Here is a 24,920-nt window from a genome sequence, read left to right on the forward strand (position 1 = left end):
GACAACTCAACTATCTTATCTCCAGCAGATTACTCTGCCTACAAATAGTTATAATTCAGGCAGATATAGCTTGATGGTATTATTATTATAGTTATTAACATGTTAATAAAAATAATTTATACCATCCTATATCTTAATTCTATGCTTACCAAACAACCTTTTGATAACAAATTGGCCTACTGGGTAGATTTCCTTAGGTGAGAAAATGTGCACATTTCAGTAGAGTTGACTAAATATCAACTGTACTTTGTTACTATAATTTAATAAATCCAGTTCTATATATAAACTTATATATTCGTTGTGATCTTCCATTTCTAATATTAGATCCTAAAAATCTGTCATCACATAAAGTATGGAACAAATATGGCATACTTAGCCACTTATAGATTATTCTCTCATTAATCCTTAACTGATGATCTGTAAGTAAAATACAGTGTGTGACACAAACACATTTCCCCTGGAAAAATTCAAAATTAATGAGAAGGCTTAAAATTCCCAAAGTTATGTCATATTTTCTTTTTGTATGTTCTGTTTCCACCACAATACCCATGATTCTGCAACGTTTATGTCACAAATTATGGAATTTCTATACATAAACACTTTCATTCATTTTATCTCAGAGTGATGGTGCAGTACCTTCCAGCATGAAAAGAATAAATTTACATTTACATAGAAAAGCAAGGGCGTTGCTACAAGGGAGTATCAACTGTGGCAGAGCTGCTTTAGGACTCTGTGTAGAATGTGTTTGGAGGAGAAGAGAAAAGGAGAGGGAGGAAGACAGATCACTTTGTATTAAGTCTTCAATTTTCCAATACGGTTTCCCCCGATTACAGAATTACATTGGTTTCCTAAGACACAATATGCTGTTGAAATTCTGTGATTTTCTGCACACCAATACCCCTCTTGGTCTCATTCATTAAAACACCTTCAATAGTTACCCATTGCTCTTAAGATAAAAACCCAGAATTGTTAACACAGCCTATTAGGTGCACACAGATTTGGCTCCTAACCTCTTTTTCTATCTCATTTATATAGTACTTGTTTTGAGAGCTACAGCAACGCTAGCCTTCTGTCAGCTCTTCCAATATATAAAAAAAGTCACAAAGGTCTTCTCCCACTATCTCTTCACCATATAATTCTTCTCACTCATTTATTCAACAAATATTTTTTGAGCTCATACTGCAAGGTAAGCATCATGCCACTCACTATGTAAACAGCCATGAACAAGGCAGGTGGGATTCCTACTCTCATGGAACTTATGCTCTGTTATAATTATCAGTTCATTCTTCCAACAAATATTTATTGAGCACCTACCATGAGCCAGGCTCTGTTCTATGTGTTACGGAAAGAACAGGGAATGAATTAGGCAAAATCTCTGCGCCACGAAAAAATCTATTCTAGTAGGAAAAGCAGACGAAAACAAGATGAATTAGCAAAATATATAGTATGTTTAAAAGTAATAAATGTTAAGGAGAAAAATTAAGGAAGGAAAATGACAGGGAGTGTGTGTGTGCATGCATATGTGCATGTGTGCACACACCATTTTACATAAAATTGTTAGGGAAAGCTTTACCTAGAATATCACATTTAAATAATTAACGAGTAAGCAAATAAGCAGAATGATTATGGCTTGCAATGACTGCTATGAAGGAAATAAAAAGCATAATATGAAAGAGAAAAACTGGGAGAAGTCTTTATCTATAGATGCACCAGACAGGCCTGTCTGAAAAGAATATTGAGCTGAGACTGAAGGATGTGAATGAGTCAAAATGGGGGCCTTGGAATATCTTCATATGCTCCTCAATTACAGATGACTTAGATTCCCCTACAGCACTACCAGCGTATCAACTATAGAGGACTGGTATAATGAATGACACAGATATTCACAGAAGAAAGGGAAATGTTTACTGAATGCCTGCCAGGTGCCAGGTAAAGAAAAAACACTTTGCATGCCTGTCATACCTTTTGCCGTCTGAAGTTCACAAGAATGAGTTGGCTGCTGTTCATTGGAAACAGTGTCTGAGTAAAATCTATCAGTCAATTCGAGGTTATAGGTAATAGTTAATGGTGAGCAGAATTTTATTTAAAATATTCTGTTTCATTGTAAAACCATGTATTAGATCATGTGTTTCCATCTGGGATTCAGAATACATGACCCATTGATAAAGCATTGTTCAGTTCTACATTAAAGTAAGTAATAACATTGTACAACATACTATTATGCATTTATGTGCTAATTTGTAAGTCTATGTGAACAGTGACAAGCTTCATATGTAATAAAAATTTCCCATAAATTAAACAAAGCTATGGTAGCTATAAAATTTTTCTTATATTATCCTGGGCCTTAAATCTACTTTTTCATGACCAATCACCTCTCTCTCTCTCAAACCACTTTATTAAGGTATAACTGACACGCAAAAAGCTCTACACAGTTAATGCATACAACTTGATGAATTTGGAGATATGTATACATCCATGAAATCATCACCATACTATGCCCTAAACATATTCATCACCGCTCCTTCCCATCCTATGTATTATTATTATTATTGTGTGTGTGTGTGTGTGTGATAAGAACACTTAACATAAGTTCTACCCTCTTTGCAAATTTTTAAGTACACAATTGAGTATTGTTTACTATAGGTACGATGCTGTACACCTAGATATCTAGGACTTACTCATCTTACATAAATGAACTTTGCATCCTTCAACAGCTACCTCCTCATTTTCAATTTTCCCCGGGTTCCCCCCGGTAACCACCATTTTACTCTCTGCTTCTATAAGTTTGACTATTTCAGATTCCGCATATAAGTGGTATCATGTAGTATTTGTACTTCCTTGTTTGCCTTATTTCACTTAGCAGATTCATCCATGTTGTCACAAATGTCAGAATCTCCATCTTTGTAGGCCTGGATAGTATTCCATTGTAAGTTCTTACATTTTCTTACATTTGTTTGTCAGTGGACAGCTTGCTTCCATGTCTGAGCTATTTTGAATAACGTCGCAATACATTTGAGAATATACACATCTCTTCGAGATGCTGATTTTAATTCTTTTGGGTATACACCCAGAAGTGGGACTACTGGATCATATGGTATTTCTATTTTTTTATTTTTTGAGAAATCTCCATACTGTTTTCCATAGTGGCTGCGCGACTTTACATTTCCACCATGAGTGCACAAGTGTTCCCTTTTCTCCACATTCTTGTCAACATTTGTTTTCTTTTGTGTTTGTTTTTATTTATTTATATTATAACCATCCTAAGAGGTGTGAGGTTAATAGCTCATCGTGGTCACAATTTGCATTTTCCTGATGATTAGTGATGTTGAGCACCTTTTAACATTCCTATTGGCCATTTGTATGTCTTCTTTTAAGAAATGCCTATTCAGTTCTTTGCCCATTTTTTAATCGGGTTATTTGGGGGTTTTTTGTTTTTTGTTTTGTTTTGTTTTGTTTGTTTGCTATTAAGTTGTACAACTTCCTTATATATCTTGGACATAAATCCTTTATCAGATACCTGATTTGCAAATATTTTTTTCCATTCCATAAGTTGCCTTTTCATTTTGTCGACTGTCTCCTTTGTTGTACAGAAGCTTTTTAGTTTGATGTAGGTCCCAATTGTCTATTTTTGCTTTTGTTGCCTATATTTTTGGTGTCACATCTAAGAAATCATTGCCAAAATCAAGAAGGTTTTTCCCTATGTTTTTTTTTCCAGGAGTTTTATAGTTTTGGGTCTTATAATCCATTTTGAATTAATTTTTGTGTATGGTATAAGATAAGGATCCAGCTTCATTCTTCTGCCTGTGGCTGTCCAATTTTCCAATACCATTTACTGAAGAGACTATCCTTTCCCCATTGTGTATTGTTGGCACCCTGGTCAAAGATACACTGATAATCTATGCATGGCTTTATTTCTAGTCTCTCTTCTGTTCCATTGGTCTATATGCTTGTTTTTATGCCAGTACCATACTATTTTGATTACGGCAGCTGTGTAGTCAGCTTTTGAAATCAGAAAGTATGATGCTGCCAGCTTTGGTCTTCTTGCTCAAAATTACTTTGGCTATTCAGGGTCTTTAATAGTTCCATGTAAATTTTAGGGTTGTTTATTTTTTCCTTCCATTTCTGTTAAAAAGTGTCATGGTAGCAATCATCAATTGATAGTTATCAGTAAATTATGTAGCGGATATTGTTGACCTACAGTGAAACAGTAAGTATATATGAAAACAATGTTTAGGATATGATTTATAGCGATAGGATAAAGAAATGTAGAGTTATGTTTGAGACTGAGTCCTGAATTAATCTGTGCTTTTTAGAGAGCAGGCAAAAGATCACCCATATCCCCTACAATACATAGGTTCATTAGTGAGTTTCTTCCTAAGTTTAAACTTATTATTATTACTGTAAAATGTTTTTGTTAATCCACTTTTAATGATTCTTTTCTGCTAAAGAAAGAGGAGACAAATGGAAGTGGAAGAGGAGTGAGACAATAGATTCTACAGAACTTTATAGAGAGCAGTTTTCCTCTAAATAGGAAAAAAAATTTTTTTGGACATTTTTATTTGCAATGCAGTTTCATCCAGAACACATCAAAGGCACCCTTAGAACTTGATGATAGAGCTAGCAGATTTTTTAGATGATCTAGTAGGATCTTGTTTTGTATGTTGCTCATCTGTGCTTGTACTTTGCCTTGAAGAGGTCCTAACTATTTACATAGGGAAAAATAGATATATAACTCAAATCCAACACTGAGGGTCTCACACACTTGAGAATTTAAAACTCTGAAAATAAGTTTAGGGAAGCTCTCCAGACCATCTCTCTCCCAAAAAAGACTGGGATAAGCCAGAGAAATTTTTTGTTGTTGTTGTTTTTTAAGAAGATATTTAGATGGTGATTAACATAACATAATAAAAAAAATTCTGATAAAAAAAGAAGATATTTAGAAACAGACATCATTTGATTAACATTGATAAAATGTATCTCCTGAAATAAAATATATCTGTTTATTTTATTAAGATATTTACTACACTTAATAGAAAATGGAACTAAATTAGACCTTTTTAAATTTTTATTTTTACCTTGGGGTAGGTAAATCACATTCTGTATTTTAGTTTCACCATCTATAAAATATTAATAGGTAATTACAATTTTTATCGAAGTTAGTCTGAAGTATCTCAGAAAAAGGCACAACATAAATACCACAAACCATACATCATTTATAAATTACTATATTATACAACTATCTTACTCTGTATACTGTTTTGTTCTTTGTATTTATAACCATTACCATCTCCTCACTACTTCTATTGGAATTTAGGAATACCTGGAAAACATAAATGGATGATATACAAAGATAACAGTAGAAAATGCTTCCTGAAATAACAGAAGACTGCCTGAGAGACAAGAAAATTAAAAATTTTCATGTAAATTCCCCAATATACCTGACATGTGTATTGATGAGCCTACTCACAAAGAATTCCAGCAAGATTTTTTATAACTGCAGATATAATCACTGGAAACCCCAACAATGATCACACAATAACCAAAGTGGAAGAGATGGCAAGTTGATCACTCCTGCAGTAATGTATCATCTGGTAGTTGCTTAAAATCTTCCCTGGCATCATTACAGATGTGCTCGTTGAAAGAGGGATCACTTCCTGATGTTCCAACACCAGAAGTATCCCCTCACTAAAAGGCTACCGTGCTCTTCTAAGCCTCCAGTGCTTGTGTTCAGTGTTCATCTCAAGATGCTACACTTTGACAGCTAGCTATAATCATGGCTGGTCTGCTTTCCCTTCAGCTACTATCTGAAGTATGACCTGTTTACCTGAACGGACTTCACTTTCAAAGCCACTACTGTTTTCTAAAGTAGTATTTAGAATCATTTAAAACCTTAGCAATTCACCAGATAAAACATGATGTGTCTTTGGGTGCTATCAATTGTGTAAAACCAATTTTTCAGGCACAAGCTTAAGAGGTGGGAGTGACTGTAAAGAATCTATTATGGGGGGAAAAAAAGAATCTATTTTGACTCAAGAAACTTTGATAGTAATGTATAGCACTTTATAAAAAGGTAGCATAAGCATTTTCATATAGTACCTGAGTCTAAGAAAACCATTTTGCCGCAAATCAAAGTGAAAAGATTAATGATAAAATATGAGAAATTGTATAGGATTGTAAGATGCTAATGTCTCTCCCCAAGTTTTCCAAATTTTATTTTATATCTATTACAAAAGCTTTTATAAACACAACACATAAAGAAATAGAATCTAAAAGCTAGACATAAGAGGGCACCTGGGTGCCTCAGTCAGCTAAGCATCTGACTACGGCTCAGGTCATGATCTCAAGGTCCTGGGATCGAGCCCCCCCTTAGGTTCCCTGCTCAGCGGGGAGTCTGCTTCTTCCTCTGTCCCTCCCCCTGCTTGTGTTCTCTCTGTCTCTCTCTCTCTCAAATAAGTAAAAAAAACTTTCTTAAAAAAGCTAAATATAAGGAACATAAACTGAAAATACACAATTTTGCAATTACTATGTATCTTACTTTACTTCAGATCAACTAGTCTGAAATAAATGAGATATACAGGTAGAGAGATAGGATAATCAGGTGAAAATTTTTATTAATTATTGAAGAAAGAAAAGATGCATCCGTAGATCCTGCAAAACTGATAATATAAATTATCTAATATGAAAATACATAGATGCAATTAAAACTCAATTTCCAATTAAAAAAACTAAAATGTAGATTAACCATTTCACTTCCTAATAAAGAAATGAGATCATAGATAAGAATAACAGAAAATCTGCAATCTCATTTGATCTTGAATTTCAACCTACTAAGCTACAAGTATATAAAAAGACCATGATTGAAATTTGATCAACATTTTCTGTAGGAAAAAGCAACCCAAGAAAAAAAGAAACTAAAATCATGTAGAAATAATAACAGAAGACTCTGTCTGAGAGACAAGAAAGACCAAAGTTTTACTCAAGGCTTTAGATACTTAGATAGTTGCACACAATCTTTAAATCTGTTGCACAAAATGTGCTAAAGACTACCATGCATAATAATATGTCACCCAAGGGATACTTTAAAAAATCACTTTCCTTTGTACTGTACCAAGGGGAATAACTGGTACAGTATCATGTATATACTGTTTAGTATTATCTATCTTAAGACTGAATTCCTTTTTTTTTCTTATTAGTTTTAAAAAGGGATTTTAAACACTATTTGCATAAAAACAGAAACCAAGCCTTAAATTTATGTTTTAAACCTGAATTTTTCTTACAACTTGTCATTTAAAAATCCTATTTTCATTCAGCATGTTTACACTGTGTACCCACTATGAACATGTCTCTATACTAAACACTGATATCTTTCTCAATGAAACTTTAAATTATTTATATATATAATATTATTTATTTGATTTTAATTTATACTTTCTAGTACTGAGTCATTTCAAGTTGCTTCATCCACGGCCCACTTTTTTAGGCAGACACGAAGAGTCAATTATGAAACCTACATTTTTTTCCACAGGAATTTTCCTTGTTTTTCTATTTGGGTTAATGTCATCTTGTCCCCACTCAGTTGTTGTGTTAGAATGTGGGCAGTGAATGAAGCAACTTGAAATGACTCAGTACTAAAAAGTATAAATTAAAATAAAGGCTCCGAGCCAATGTGAAAATGCCCTTAAACCCAATTATTAGAGTACCAGAAAAGGCTGGGACAGGGTAGTTTTAAGAGCATAACATTTCAAAAGATAAACTAAAGTTGGCATTATAAACTCAGGACTTAAAAAAGAAATAAATTAGAAATTATTAAAATTCTACTTGTATTCCTCACAAGACATTTGAAATTTGAGATTACTCAAGTATTTAGAAATAGATATTAGACAAATGGTATCAGAAAAAAAGCAGTGTGCCAAAGGCCATATTTAAATTAATGATGTTATCAAAGGTAAACTGCACTCAATAAAAATCTAACAATATTTGTGTCATGAAAGAACACATATAAATGACTAAACATAAGGATTAAGACTTCTTACCCCATATTTACATTGGCGGGATGTTGCTCCATATTGGAAACGGCATTGCTCGTCAGCATCATACACCTGACCTGGGGCCACAGCTGGATAAAGAAAGTCACGCTTGGGAGGCTCATTATCAAGGCAAGTACCACGGCCTGAACTGTTCAACATAAAGGATCAAAGGAAATTAGGTACACTATGGACTATTTCCATCACAATTATGAAACCATGTGTTGAACTCTTTGTTTTAATAACTTAATGCATGAAAAGCAATATACTCTACCAATAAATAGTCATATAGCAAAACAGAATAACTTTACTGAAATGTGAATAAGAGCTCCAATTGTTTTTTCCAGCACCAAGACACAATAAAAGCATCTCAGACAACAATCTGAAAATGTCATGTTGGCCTTAAAACACTGTTTTAAACTAATTTCTGAAGGAATCAAAACAGAATTTCATATTACTCTAAGCTTCTTGTTTGTTTTCCATGAAAATATAACCACATCTGGTAGTAGAATTAAAAACATAAAATGTGGAAAATTAAAAAAAAAACAACCACCACCATGGTTGTAATTCCTAAAAGACCTAATCTATATACTCCTCTAACTTGGGCAGAACAATAGATGCTGTAGTAAGACATGTCCAAAGGTTCTTGAAATATTTCACTAATAAATGGGCAGAATGACAGATGAGGCCAAGATCCAAAGTTCTCTCAAGTATATTAGAAGTGTTTAGTCTCTCAAAAATTTCATATTTCATCTAGGGTCATCAGAGTTGGAAAAGAGAATGTTCTCCTCTCTGCAATTTCTGCTTTTCAAAGTATGCTTGCACTCAAACATAATATTTTAATTCAGTGGAACAAATAACATAAAGATCGCCAAAAGCCAGACAGAATACCTTAGTTTAAAGAGCTTTATACTTTGCTAAATATAATTGTTCATTTTTTTAGTCAGTGTGCATAAAATAGGACAGATGCTTTTTTACTTTCATTTCACATGTGAGTAACTTAGAATTTTTAAAGAATTCCTATGCCAACATTTAAAAATTTTTTCCAACATTCCTGTCAATTGTGCCAGCACTTGTGTTTTTTTTTCCAAATCTTTTCCATCCACTTTGCCAAAGGAAAATAATTTCACAAGTAGAAGTTCCTCAACTATTATTTAGGACAGTACAAATTTTCATTTATAGATAAGTAAGAAAGAGCCATGCATAATAATGAGTTTCATATTCACTTATTATTTTGTCATACTTCTTAAAAGGTAAAAGTTAATTTGCTATATAAAAATGTGTATTTGCACAGCAGCAAATTAATACATTTTTAAAAATTGAACCATACTACTCATAAGGTGATAGATCAAAAAACTCATGGGGCAGAACACTGTCTTCTTTACACCCTTTCATTTACACCCCTCTTGATTGGTTTTTCATCAATAAAAATATTTAGATGGAATAATAAATGTGTTACTAATATAGATGAGTTTATTATTGGCTATTATAATCATTTCGCTTGTCACTTTGAAGGTATTTAACAGAAAACACCTTTTTTTACCCAGCTATCCAGTTTTCATGACAGAACGCTTTTTACTTCCTATTTATTTACTTTTAAAAATTGACATGCACCTCAGTAAGAGAAACTCTTTCCAGATGAACTTTTAAAATAGCAAGCTCTTTTTATTTTATTACATAAAATATCTTTAATCTACATAGATATGCAAATTTTAGGCAAATGCAATTCTACCAGTAAATTCAAAATTTTATATTAAGATTAATGATAGAGGTCAAATGTGAAAAGCATACAGAAAGAAGACAATTTTGATAAAATGTAATATTCATAAAATAAATCAATTAGCAGTTTAATCCGTAATTTTTCTTCCAAAATATCAGTTTCATCTCCATCTACAACAGAATTATGGAAGTCTTTATGAAAGGATTGAAATATGTTAAAAAAAAATCAAGTTAAGTACTACTATAAATCAATGGGAAAAATTTAAGTACAGGGTCCCATAGGCAAAAATATTTGCCGATAGCATAACAAAGCAAGTATACAATATAGTCACCTAAGTAGTGTTAACTCAAAATCTATTGAAAATTATTATACATAATTACTTGCTGATATAGAAAATTAACCAAAAACCTAGAGGAAGTACTATATGGACCCCTCCCCCAAAAGAGGTTAAGAATAGATACCCTGGGGAAAAATTATTTTCTGATAGCAAACTGAAATTTGGCTTAATCCAGAAGGAAGAAAGAATAATTGCTTCATCTAAAGTTCTTGTTCCCAGGTATTGATGATGTTCTAATCATGGTTCATGTTCTTTAAAAAATACCCAATCCAACAACCATTGGAAGGGCCTCTAGACAATAAAGAAGGCATGTACTGTGGCAGCCTGTGGATAAAGTCTTCTGATAAGATTTATTCCAAAAGTGGATTTTTGTTTCAATTTTTTCTAAGTATTTACTGCTTTGTATTAATGTTGTTGAATTAAATATCTAGATAAGTCTTACTCTCCTTTTCTGTATATTTTCACAGAAGAATAAAACACCGTATGAAATAAAATATAAACAAAAAAATAGAGCTTTATTAAAATGGACGTGTATTTAGGAATACAGCATCAACAAAAGGCCTTTTGAAATGGGTTTGGCTATAGTATTGTACAAACCACTAATGCTTACATGTCAGATGTCTTACCTATTATCGGCTCTGGGGAAACAAGGGTAGGGATATGATTTGAATTGTTTCTACATTTTGGGTAGAAAATGTACTATATATTTTTCTTCTACTAATCACATTTGATATGTATAGTAAAACCTGGATTAAACTATTTGGAGGGTGTGGTAGTTTTCATATTTTAATTCTTTTTTTTTTTTAAAGATTTTATTTATTTATTTGACAGAGAAAGACACAGCGAGAGAGGGAACACAAACGGGGAGTGGGAGAGGGAGAAGCAGACTCCCTGCCGAGCAGGGAGCCCGATGCGGGACTCGATCCCGGGACTCCAGGATCATGACCTGAGCCGAAGGCAGTCGCTTAACCAACTGAGCCACCCAGGCGCCCCATATTTTAATTCTTAACTGGAAGTTAAATGATACAAATATTTTTTGCATAATGTTACTAAAATTTCCTGATACTTTCAAGTACATTAAATCTCTAGATCATAATTATTTTAATTAACTCTTAGAAAATAATAATTCTGGATATTTCCATGCCTCTGAGTCATCAACTGCCATTATGAAATACCACAGATATAAGTGTAGAAGGTAGGGGACATGGATCTGAGAGATGTATATTTAACCCCAGAAGTGTTTTTTTCCTCCTAGAAAATTCCCAAGAGCTCAACCCTAATCATACCCTTCACTTTCTCCAGAAGAAGTAACTAATATTATGACTTTTAATATAATTATTTCCATGCTTTTTTTTAGTAATTATTCATCTCTCAATTATTGATCTGCCTATTTTTGGACTACATAAAAGGAGTAATAGTGTAGGTTTTCTTTTGTGACTTTATTCTTTGGTTCAATATTATGAATGTGAGAAACATCCATGCTGATATGTATAGCTGTAGTCTGTTCATTAATGTTGATAATATTCCATTTAAGACTACGGCACAATTATTTATCCATTTTTCTATTAACAAACATTTGCATTATCCTTAATTTCTGGAAATTGCAAAGTATGTTGATATGAACATTTTTGTACAGGTCTCCTGGTACAAATATTTTTTCCTTTCTCAACATTATTAGATGAGTTATTTTCTTATATTTTGTAATTGCATCTATTTAACAAAAGGGAGATATGAGTAATTGTTATTAAATCTAGGGTTCTAGCTAATTAATATAACCATACAATTCTTCTGATGCTGAGTCTAGTGTTATTTATGTTACTCTTATCAAAATAATAATAGTAGTGGTGTTACACATAAATGTTCTTGATTTTTCTCATCAAATGGCACTTTTAAGCATAGATGGTCTGTGCTTTGGTCATATGCAAATTTTTCCACTCAGAAAACAGAAACCTCACTCTAATAAATTAAATGAAGAGCACTGTTGGTTTCCATCTATGAGATACTATTATAACTTATTGTTATTAAGTAGTGATATACTTGTCCCGAGCAAAACTATATACATAAAAAGTAGAACTCTATTTCCGTAGCAGCATACATTTCACTACTAAAAGCCCAATCTTTATTAATATCTACAGCAATAAAGATGATAATAGACTCTACTTTTGCTTATGCATCTAAGACAGAAAAAATGTGTATTAGCTTGAGAACATGCTTTTTCCTAGATTATGAAATTCTTAGTAAATCAAAGTATATTTACATTTCCAGAAATCTTTGCAGCATGATAGCAAAATCATATTTCATGTATTCTACCTCTAATTTAGAGAAGTCTTATTTACATAGTTTGAAAATTAGCCTTAAAATGGGAACATGAGCCACAGTTGAATCTTCAGCTAAAATTTACAGATCCCTATGTAAAATATGCACCCTTGGCTTTGTTTCCAGAACACATGAGCACATTTTCCTAATTGCAGTTTTAGATTTTTTACTTAAACAATTATACTATAAAGTATAGACCTTCAGCCTACAACACAGTGGGTCAATCTAAAAAATAAATCTTTCTATATAACCCTATACATATCTTAACAGTCTTTTAACAACAACAACAAAAAGTTAATATTTAATGCCGACTCCTATTTTCTACCACAAAACTGTGCTCATACACCTTATATAAACAAAAATGAATTAGACTGTATTATCTGTGGCAAGTCAAGTGTCTTACCTACTAGGTTATTGTAAACTGCTTTATCAGTCTTCACAAAACAAACAATAACTACCTTCTAAAATGAGTTCCTCTAAGTCAGACCTTTCTCTCTTGCCCTCTGTATGACTGGGATGCTTGAAGAGAACTGAATTTGAGGCTTCCAACAAACACCGTACTGCTAATGATTTACTCCCCTATGCTCTCTTCTCCATATGTAATTATGACTTATCAAAGGTTTTTATGAGTTAGGGCAAAGTCCCCAAAACATGCCTGATAAATGGAAGGAGGAGAAACCTGTTTTGCTGTTTCTTGGGCTCCATATAAAAAGAGGGCCCATCTATGGAATTGATTTCCATTTAAATTTGACCTTCAAAGTTAATTGCTATAGAGGAAATGTGAGTGTCTCAGTTATCCTGTTCATCTTATATCACTTTCCTTGTAGCTCTTTCTTTCTAGTTCACCTTCTGCCATTATATTGCCTTTCTTTTATTCAGCTTCCATCCTTTCTGTGAAAATGGCTAGTCTGTATTTAATTTGGAGCTGTAGGAAATTTTGCTATGGATCTCTGACAGTTCAAACAATTTAACAGACTTTAATTTAAATAGAGCAAAAGTTGATTCACAGAGGCTCCGGAATTTTTGAAAACTATATGAAATTACTCTGTACTACCGCTAAGTGGTGGAAAATGTATGAAAAACTGGCCTAAACTACTTCTGGCTGCCTTCCACTGCCTGGTAAATTAGCCCATAGTCATCAATGAGTGTGAGCCATAATACCAGGTTCATCTTTCTCTATTTTCTAAATAAATAAGTAAATAAGTCCCGCAGGCAGATAGGAAGGACACTACCTGCAAAGCCGTCGTCGAAAACATCAGAAGCTGGCATAACACGTCCATTTTAACGGAAATGGGTTCTTTATTATTTAATCAGGACGGCTTCTGGGCGATTCATGAACCACTTATTGAATCACCGAGTTTAAGAAATCTGAAAAAAAATATTGGGAGTTGGTAAAACACCATCTCCTGATTGATCAATAGCACCTAGTGTTTCAGAAAGACACGAGAGACTTTACTCTATTGGCATTTAAAGGCCATGGAATTGTTTTCAGTTGAACATAGTGAATAGTGAATCTCTGTAAATCATAGAAAGCTCATTGTTAGAATCCACCATCATCTTGGGCCTATACAGTCACTAAGTAAAGAAAGGTATGCATTTTGTTGGCTGGGCTGTAGTTCCTAAACAATTCATCTTTCAAGATTTCTTTTTCTTGAGAAGAGAAACTAAAATAAAATGTTATGAGTCTTTTTGAGCCAACTATAAAACATAAATGTAACCTCAATCCCTGATCAAAATATCACTGGATTTTTAAAAATATCACACATAGCTGTTAAAGCAATTAAGCCAACTGTATTAATAAAAAGGAACAAAGAAAATCAAGAAAGTTACTATTATGTCTTTGTGCTCCAGTGAACTGAACTTTTTAAAGGGCGCTGTGTTTAAAAAACCTTATTGCTTGGTCAGATTATAATCAGAGTTGTTTAGTTTATTATTAAAAAAGGGAAAAAAGCCAACTTTCCCCAAATCTCTACCTATTGTCTTTCATATCTATCTTTTACTAATGGCTTTTACTGTGTGAGCATTCCCATGAGGATGCACAACAGAAATTTTTTTTTTACAACAGAAATATTTTTATAAAATACAGGATAAATAAGCCCTTTAGAACCCTGTCAACACCAATCATGCTTACATACAAAATGCAAAGAGGCAATAAGGCTTAAATAATGCTTTTTGGATTAATTCTTTTAATTAATTCAATGGAACACTTTATTGCAACCAGTAATAATTTTACATCTCTCACCAAATCTGTGGTGGTTTCTTAACAGTAATTAGTAATTTAGGGATTCCCTTTCCAAGTATTTTAACTGCCTTAATACAGTTTCATCAAGGCAGGGTCTGGCAAGACCTCAAAACTGGTCCTTGTATTAAGTATACAAAGATGGTCCTAGCAAATAGGCTGGGCAAAATAAATGGATAGGGGAGAAAGAAAATTGGTACTTAAAAAAAAAAAAAACATGAGGAGAGAAGACTTCAAAAATGCACAGGCATACTGAGCATATTATACAGTTAGTCTTTCTGGTGATAGACACTAAGATTCCATTATAAAAACATGAGCCAAGTCAAAGGAGAAATTCCAGATTTGGCTTGATTTCTGGAGAAAGCAGATCTTCAACAATGTTTAAAATTTAGGTAATATGATCTCATTAAAAACATCTTGGAAAATGATAATGCTAGGGCTTTGTGTTAAAAACCACCAAAAGATGTCAAACAAATTTTCTGTCATCTATCTTTATAGCTTTCAACCCAGTTTTGGCATGAGGTAAGTACAGTGTTATAATTACCTATTACTAACATTAAATATTTTTAGGTTATGGCATAATTTTTCTGAGGAACTACCTTCTGATATGAATTTCCAATTCCTCCTATTTAATTATTACACTAATTCAAAAAAGGCCATTTTAAACATTTATCTTTTGATCTCTAATTGATGAAACCGTTGTGCTAGGTAATTTAAAATCTCTTGTTTGGGGTTTTAAAAAAATACATAATTTTAAGTTTTCAGAAATTTCAGCTATTAGCAAATATGAGCCAAACATTAATAAATAATATTACCTTACATAACCTAACTGAATTTTGAAAGCTTTAGACCATTGTCATATAAATGTGAACTTTGAACAAAGACAGTTTTTAAAAAGAATTTCTGTAGTTCACGTGTGTTTTTTCTATGATTCACTTTTTCACAGAGTAAATTTTACTCTCTCCTTCCCAAAAACACAATGGCACAAAACAGCTGAAAGTAATGATAGAGCAATAAGGTTTAAAGCCTCGATATTATTTAAAATAATATCTATCACTTAATGAATGTCTACTGTGTTTCATATACATTATAACATTGTACATAATTATATATATACAAAAACCTGAAGATGTATGTATTTAACATGTGAGGTCACTGAAGATTATGAAAGGTCAAGTAACATGCCCATGGTCACACAGTTAGAAAGTGAGACCTAAGTCTGTAAGTTTCTGAAGTCCAATCCTAAAGTCCTATGCAGGTGAGATGTGGAAGAATATCTGCTTTCATAAACATAATTACACCTCAGCTAATTTATTTATTTCACATTTAAGTAACCAGACTCTTAGAATATATATTAAAAGATCAGCAAAGAAGTTCTCAAACTACAGAAAAGATGGGTCACATAATAAATTTTCAAAGACAAATTTTCATTTTCTCATTTTCATTTGCTGGGTGTTTGGGTTTTTGTTGTTGTTGTTTGTTACGATTAAATACTTCAGCATTCCTAAAAAAAACTTAGTTTTTTCAACAACAAAATGAAATACATAATCACTGAAATTAAGTTTGGCCTACACACTATTAAGCTGTGTAAATCTAAATTCTTTCTGACATTGTTTCCCATTTATTGAACATTTCTGACACTCACATCATCAACCCCACTTATAGCCTTGCTCCACATTCTTTAATCTACCAAGTTCTGCTTGAGTATGAAGGAAAAAATTTGCCACAATGATATATTAAAGTATTTTGGGAACAGCCTGAAATATCACCCTATAAAAGTTACTCATTATGCAGTTTGAAGCACTACATATTAGGCTTCTACCAATGGCTTACTTCTGGAGCAATTCATCATCACTCTCCAGAGATTACTTACTCTAGAAAGCTGGTGATATAGTCTCGACTGCAGGCAGACCAGGAAAAAGGATTGGTATTTGCAGTAATGTGAGCTGCCATAAGTTTTGCTGCTTCATGACCTTTCGTCCCACAAGAATTTCCAATTCCATCATGGTTCATACCAAAACTGTTTTAACAAGGAAGAAACATAAGAAACATAAAAGAAAGAAATAAAAAAAAAAATAAAACAAATGAACCCCCAATATATCCTTTATTTCCTTATTTGATCATTTGTTAGCCTTATCAACATATAGCTTCTATCAAGATCCTCTAAGGAAATACAGGATTAAAGTTAAGGAGACTACAGAATAATTCTATAATACAATTTATTTTTAAATCTCTTTAATTGATCATATACTTTCAAATATTAACTTACAGGATAATCTTTCCTTGAACAGATAAGGAATATATATTAATCCTCACTTTATAGGTATGAAAAACTGAGATTTAGCAAAGATAAATGACCTATTAAAGATCATACAGTTAGTAAGTGTTAGTAGAACCTGCCTTTTAACATCCTAGAGGTCATGCTACCTCACTATGCTGAATTTAAAAGAGAATTATAAATATATAGTTATAATCCATTGAGTTCTAGGTTAAAGGTCAAATACAAAAATCATTTCCTTATTAATATAGATAAAAGAGAATTCAATACATATGCAATTTATGTTTGTATGTGTATGTGTGTTTTCAAAACGCCTTTTGAAAAATCTTGATACATTTAAGGATTATGATTATAGAGTTTTTCTTTACCTCGGTTTCCCTTCATTATTCAAAGCTTGTCTTTGCCATTTTCCCCCTGTGTCCTATAGCCATGCTTAGTGCTATTATCAATGTGATATAAAAACATATCTCAATGATTAATCATAAATTTTTTCTATAAATGATATGAATATGAATAAATTTTAGTCTTTCTCCACAGATAGCCAAAAGCTTTCACTATTAGTGAAAAAATAAAGTTATGTGTCCATTGTGACATCCTAATAAATATACCATGATATGTGTTCAAGGAAATAAGTAATTTGTGTGACAAGAGTATAAAACAGATGAGGACAGTTGTTGGAGAAAAAATTGGAAAGGTACTTGAGAAGAGAGAATTACAATAATTGAAAGTAAATAATAATTTTGGCAGTGCAGAGACACTGAAGATTTCTGAGCAAGAGACTATGGAATTGATCTGTATTTTAGACAGGTCATTATGGTAATTCTATGGTGGAGACATTGGAGTGGGAAGAGAATGGAGGCAGGGAAAGCAGATGGAAGATCATTACCAATTGAGAAATGATGTAGGTCTGAATAGGGCACTGGATAGAGAGGTGGGATTATATTTGAGATATGTTTAGGAAGCTGAATGAATTGGTCTTTATAAATACAATATAAAAGAGCCATAATAAAGATATATCATATGTGGGGCAAAGAGATGAAACTAGTAATTCACATGGAGGAACAAACATAAGCAAAGAAAGAGAAATATAGAAGAGTGTTTACCCAGAGCCCTAAATTAAAACACCAAGTAACCCACCAAAATAACCAAAAACTAAATACACCAGTATTTAGTCTTCTTATTTGACATCAACACACTGGAATCAGTCTCTTTGAATGATCTGCTAGGAACATGATGGTGGAGTTTACAGTTTATAGAATTAGATATAATTCTGTCAAAACAATCACCTGCAGAGTTACATAGAAAGCTCCATAATGTAAATTTATAATTCAATAAACAATATTCTATACTTCTCTCAAAGGCTGATGCTATCATGTGAATACTACTATTATTCTTCTCAAATGATGATAGCTTTAAAAAAATTATTTCCTTTTGGCAGCAGCCTTATACATATGCCTGAGTCATATGAAGATAGGTATAGGCAGACACAGATGGTTTTAAGAAAATTATTTTCAAGATCTTCAAATTCCTTATGTATTCTTTTCTAAAAAAAAAAAAGTCAAGCTTCTCCTTTTTATATCTTATTTCTCCTACCTTATAAAAGAAAAACTTATCCTTTACTCATCTATAATTTTACAATAGTTCATTGCCTTGGAGTCTAAAAATGTGGGTTTCAAGAAGAGACAATCAGAACCATTTTGTATCAGTGTTGAGAAAGAGAATGATTTTAATGATTGAATAACATGTAGTTTCTTGTTTTCATCAAGTTTACAAGAGAATAGAATCAAATTAACAGTCAATGGGTTGTTAAAATTTTTTTCTGATGCTAGATCACCATTGGTTATGTTCTGACAAATAATTCAAAAGGAGTTCAACGAACTGAGTGATATTTCTACAATAAACTCTTTTCATCTATTTATGTGAACAAATTTTCTCAGCATTCAAATCTATAAAAACAAAATCAAAGAGTCGAATTGATACTGAAATTCTGCCTCATTCTAGCAAGAGAAACAAATACAGCAATTGAAAAAATATAACTACAGGCACATTTTCTATAAAATTTTATTTTTAGATTTTATTATTTATTAAAATATGTAATATGCACATGATTCTCTGATCAATAATTGGCTAACAATGATTGTAATGTAACAAATATATAATTCAGAGACCATTTTTCCCTTTATTATTACAGGAAATTTTGTAAATGTAATTGCAATTTATATACATTTTTGTGATGGAGATATGATATAATTAAAATACTTTAAAGTATAAAAATATATTTTAAAATATATTAAGAAATACTAAAATATACATCAGGATAGACTCTGGCTGGGAAAGAAAGACTAAATATATTGAGTTAAAAGAGGGAAAAAATGATGCAAATTTTGACTATAAAACAAGAACCTGTTCACATATTTTTTAAATGCATAATGAAAGTCACCAAGATGCTATGGCATTTAGATTCAATTGATATATTTAAAAGAGGCATATAAAGTTTTATTTTTTTACATGCTAATATTTACAGTGCTCTAGAAATTCTATCCTTTGCAATTAAAAGGTTGAGATTGTGTCATTTGTGACAACATGGAGGGTGGACCTAGAGGATATTATGCTAAGTGAAATAAGTCAGACTAAGAAAGACAAACACATCATATGATTTCACTTATGTGTGGAATCTAAAAAAAAACCAAATAAATAACAAACAAAAAGCAGAATCAGACCCATAAATACAAAGAACAAAGTGATGGTTGCCAAACGGGTAGGGGTATGGGCAAAACAAGAGAAGGGGAGTGGGAAATACAGGCTTCCAGATATGGAATGAATAAATCAAGGGAACAAAAGGCACAGCATAGGGAATATACTCATACAGTATGGTGTCAGATGGTAGCTATGTTTGAGCATAATGTAAAAACTTGTCAAATTACTATGTTGTACATCTGAAACTAATGTAACATCGTATGTCAACTATATTTGAATAAAAATTTTTTTTAAAAAATTCATGAATTCAAGTACATAAAGGAGGAAATCTTACAAGTTCTATTTCTACTAACAATCTTGAGGTGTCAAATGCAGATAGTTATCCTAAGGACTTAGGTTTCAGTTGTCTAGAAGAATGTATACTTTTGTAGCTTATATTTCAAATATAAGAAACCCCAAAAATGACCTGACCAATGTTAAGAAGTTCACTTACAGTGACACAAAGTAAAATGGGAGTTTACAACTGCTATTCATGACATCAACTTCAAAAGATCCCTCTAATAGGCCAATCAGGCTGAAGCAGAAGACATATATATATATATTTTTTTATAGATATATATATCTTTATATATATATTTATTTATATCTTTATATATATATCTTTATATATATATATGTAAAGATAAGTTCCCTCAGTCAGTCAGAGAAAGGCAAATACCATATGATTTCATCATTTATGGAATTTAAGAAATAAAACAGATGAACACAGGGGAAGGGGGAGAAAAAGAGAGAGAGGGAAGAAAACTGTAAGAGACTCTTAACTATAGAAAACAAACTGAGGGTTGATGGAGGGAGGTGGGCAGGGGATGGGCTAAATGGGTGATGAGTATTAAGGAGGTCACTTGTAGTGATGAGCACTGGGTGTTAGACATAAGTGATGAATCACTGAATTCTACACCTGAAACCAATTTTAACATATATATTAACTAACTAGAATTTAAATAAAAACTTGAAATAAAAAAATAAAATAAAATAAAATAAAACAAAGATAGGTTCCCTGCTGAGGAAAGTCTATCTCAGTGAAGAGTTGGTAAAAGAAGTGAAACTCATTAGTGATCAGAAAGAATAAACAAGAGTTCACATTAAAACCATCACGCTGGCAAAGATTAGAATGTTACCTAGAACTAAGTATTGACAGTGGTCTAGAGAAACTGGGACCTTAGTGCCCAACAGTTGTACTGTGGTCAGGGTAGCTGTTCTGGAGAGCAATTCGGCAGGTCTTCGTCAAATTAAATAGGCAGATATTTTATGACCCAACAATTCTATTCTTGGATATGTATCCCAGGAATATTCCCAAAGGGAACATGTATGAGGATGTTCATGACAGAGTTATTTATGATAGCAAGTTGTTAAAGATAATCTAGGTGTCTGTCACTGGGGAATGGATAAGTAAATGTTGGCAGATGCATATTATGGGATACTAAGCAGAAATTGGAAGCAGCAAACAAGATAGATGTCTACATATAAATATGGGTGGATCTTAAAAACACTGAAAAAAATTAAGAGAAGTAAAAAGATCTATAGTATTATATTATATCATATAAATACATAAGCAAAAATTAGATACACACTCAGATAACAAAGAAAGGTCAAGGAATTGTTCCAGATTAAAGACTAAAGAAAAATAACTAAATGCAATAGGAACTAGACTGGGTGCGGGGGCGGGGGGGCAATTATAAAAAACACTTCTGGGACAATTGATTAAATTTGAATACAGACTGCATATTCGATAATAGTATATCAATGTTAAATTTTCTAGTTTAATAATTATACTGTGGCACAGAAGATATTTTTTCACAGATACTGAAATATTTAGTGATAAGGCACAGTCTACAACTTATTCTCAAATAGTTGAGAAAAAAATACATGTACATATACAGAGAGATATAAAGTAAATGTTGCAAAATATTAATGGTATTTGAATCTAAGTAAAGAGCACATGGGAAATCTTTCTACTACATCAATTTTTCTGTAAGCTTGAAATTATTTCAAACTTAAAATATTAAAAAATAAACACATACATATACAATCTGTGATATTTTACAAAGATACATATGGATTCAAATATACATATCAAATTTATTAGAGTAGTTATCTATGGAAAAAAGAAAGTGGAGTGGGAAATGGGATTATAGAAACAAATACATATTTACATGTATTAAGTAAGAAGGGTCCTTGGTGGGACTGATAATGATGTTGTGCTAAGAACTAAGGATACATAGATAAGTGATGATGATAGATAGATAGATATAAATAGGTCAATAAATGTAAAATAAACTCAACTCTCTGCTCTTGAGCTTCACAAATAATAATTAAAAAAAAAAAAATGAGAGCAAGAGCAAAAGAGTTTGGTAAACATGGGGCCCACCCCCATGAGTGAACAGTGGTACCAAGACAACACTTCCATGGTTGGCTTTATGTGTTCAATAAAACAGTTCAGATTACATAAAGGTAAAGATTCTCATTTGAGGAGGGTTTTATGAACAGATATTGGGAGAAAGATAGAGGCAGAGACACAGAGAGAGAGACTGACAGATTGGGAGACAGTCTCCCTGGGGCCTCTTGTGATTCTCCACATTTTGTTGGGTATTCCAAGTCTGCAAACTTTATGCTTTAACCAGGTCATTTCAGAGGATAACTTTGAGAAATAAGGTAACATCCCCCCTGGACAAAAAGCAGGTTTACTTACTACTTGCTCTAAAAGTGGTAGATTCCCCAAGCTCAATGTTTCTCAGTTATGATGCAAACCCACTGTGTATGAAGCATTCATCTAGGCCATATTGTGTTGCCCCTGTGGGATTAGGGGCCAAGAGAAACCAAATAAATATGCTGATGCTCATGCTGTTTACTGTGCTGTAAGTAATAAAATCCTTTGTCTCTGACCCAAAAATTTCATGTCTTTTGCTAGCATCCATTTGACAGCTATAGGCCAACTTATTAGGTTATAAGTAGGGTAAAGTTAAATCTCAAATCCAATGAGAGAGAAGACTGTAGTTGATGAGGATAACATACTCAATTATGAAAAGCTAAGTAATTCGGAAAGCAAATTACTTCAAATTAGTATTAATTTTTAAAAAACCGAAGCCCAAATTCTCAATAATATCTATTAAAACAAAGTGGGCTTTTTGTTTTGTTTTCTTCCTAGGAGGTAAATTGAATGTTGAAGATTTCATCTAAATCTCCCAGGAGATACAAGAGAAGACCAGAAATTTCCTTTCTCATGTCTTATTATTTCTTTTTTTTTTTTTTTTAAGATTTTATTTATTTATTTGACAGAGAGAGACACAGTGAGAGAGGAGCACAGGCAGGGGGAGTGGAGGGGGGAGAGGCAGACTTCCCGCCGAGTGGGGAGCCCGATGCAGGGCTCGATCCCAGAACGCTGGGATCATGACCTGAGCCGAAGGCAGGCGCTTAACGACTGAGCCACCCAGGCGCCCCTGTCTTATTATTTCTGTTCCTATCTCAAAAGTTTAAAGGACACATCTTATTTCTATACTGTTAAGTAAAAAGTTTCCTCCCTTTTTCTCTAAGATACCACCTAAAAGTAAGGAAAGTAAGAAAAAGAAACAAAAATTCTTCATTTAATGAAATGTAGAAAACCTCTAAAACCATAAACCCACAACATTATAAGGAATGTGGAAGGATGACTGAATTCAGAAAATCAAAGATGAATGCAGCAAGACACAGAGAGAGGACAACAATAACTGAAGATCTCAGCACAAAGAAGCAAAGCATATTTCTTCAAAGTTATGTGCAACAATCTGGGGGGTAAAACCAACAATACCTTCTGTGAACAACTGGAGTAAGGGAACAAACTGTTGGAATATACACCCTTGTTCTAGTTGTCAGAAGAAGAGGGGGCTGGGCTTATTTGTATTGGAGTCACACAAATTAGATTTGCAGGAAGCAATCTGCCAGTAAGGAAAGGTAAAAGAGAGATTCTATCTTGCTAACAGTTTTATAAAGGAATACAGTGTTAAAGAACTTGAATCTCATACACTATTCTACATCACTAATAAATTGCTGATGAGAAAATAGCTCTGGCCCCTACCCATCATAAACCTTCTACAAATAGTTCATACAGAAAAATCTAACTCGTTCAAAGTCGTGAGTCAAAAGGAACAAGAAGTGCGTACAAATATATTAAATAAATAAATAATCAGAACAGAAAAACACAAATAGAAGAACACTTAGCAAAAAAAAAAAAATGGTACAGTAAAGATAAAAAGTGGACACATATGAATTCAAACAAACTTAATGAAGCCATCATTTTATAAAAACAAGAATTTAATGCAGAGATACAAGCAATCAGGGAAGATATGGCAAGACGGGATGAAAACATGAACTATCTGAGGAAATAAGTGGGGGGAAAAGAAAAGTATCACAGGAAAAAGGCCATGCTGAAGTAGCAAAAAAAAAATTAGGCAACTGCTAAAAGCATTTCTCACAGGAGTAAAAAGCAAGCAAAATGAAAACCGACAGGGTTTAAAAGGGTCAAAGAAATACAACATATATATCATTGTTGCCCCCCAGCAAAGAGCCAAAATATTAAAACAGAAATAAAAGTGATTATAAAAAATTCAAGAAAACTTCAGAGAAATAAAAATGGCTAAAATCTAATCAAAAGTGAACTATTTTATGTCTTAGGAAAAACTGACACAGAATGAGTTCACACAGAGCCACAGCTTAGTTAACTTACTGGACTTCAAAATTAAGATATATTTTGGGCATTTGGGGCAAAAGAACAAATTACTTATAATGGTAAAACAATCAGATTACCCTCAGATTTCGCCATGGTGACATTTAACACCACCTCACCACAGAGTAATGATTACCAAGAATCTTGGACTCAGCCAAATTGAGTATAAAAATCATTTTGAACAAAAACTCAAGGAATAGAGGTCTCATGAATCATTCTTACAAAAACTACTACAAGATAAACCTCAGCTTGGTTTAAAAATAACATAAAAATTTAATGGCTTATTGACACTATTTGAGTTTCATAGCAGGCAATGCATTCAACAAAATGAAATTTGTAACGAGTCCAATTAACTCTCTTGTCATACTTTCTAATGATATTTTTTATTTGTTGTTTTGTTATGTGAGTTTAATTTTAGCCTCACACACATATTATATATATCATGCATACTTAAGAGAGAATCAAACATATTAACATTTTAAAGAATAATTATAAAGAGGGGCGCCTGGGTGGCTCAGTCGTTAAGTGTCTGCCTTCGTTAAGCGTTTGC

The 24,920-nt window shown here is 32.6% G+C and overlaps 1 protein-coding gene across 4 annotated transcripts in view; it reads right to left on the minus strand.

The window, feature by feature from the left end:
- ADAMTS6 (ADAM metallopeptidase with thrombospondin type 1 motif 6) overlaps positions 1–24,920 on the minus strand; it is a 293,828-nt gene that overhangs the window by 105,845 nt on the left and 163,063 nt on the right. For all 4 annotated transcript variants that reach the window (XM_064596173.1, XM_064596170.1, XM_064596171.1 and 1 more), the window contains 2 exons: positions 16,510–16,656; positions 8,034–8,175 (listed from right to left, as the gene is read on the minus strand). In XM_064596173.1, coding sequence (XP_064452243.1) covers positions 8,034–8,175; positions 16,510–16,656 — 289 coding nt within the window. The remainder of the gene's footprint in view (positions 1–8,033; positions 8,176–16,509; positions 16,657–24,920) is intronic.

Source organism: Mirounga angustirostris, unplaced genomic scaffold, assembly GCF_029215605.1.
Source record: "Mirounga angustirostris isolate CCGP_5_RB_7025 unplaced genomic scaffold, mMirAng1.0.hap1 SCAF_7, whole genome shotgun sequence".
Classification (NCBI taxonomy): Eukaryota; Metazoa; Chordata; class Mammalia; order Carnivora; family Phocidae; genus Mirounga; species Mirounga angustirostris.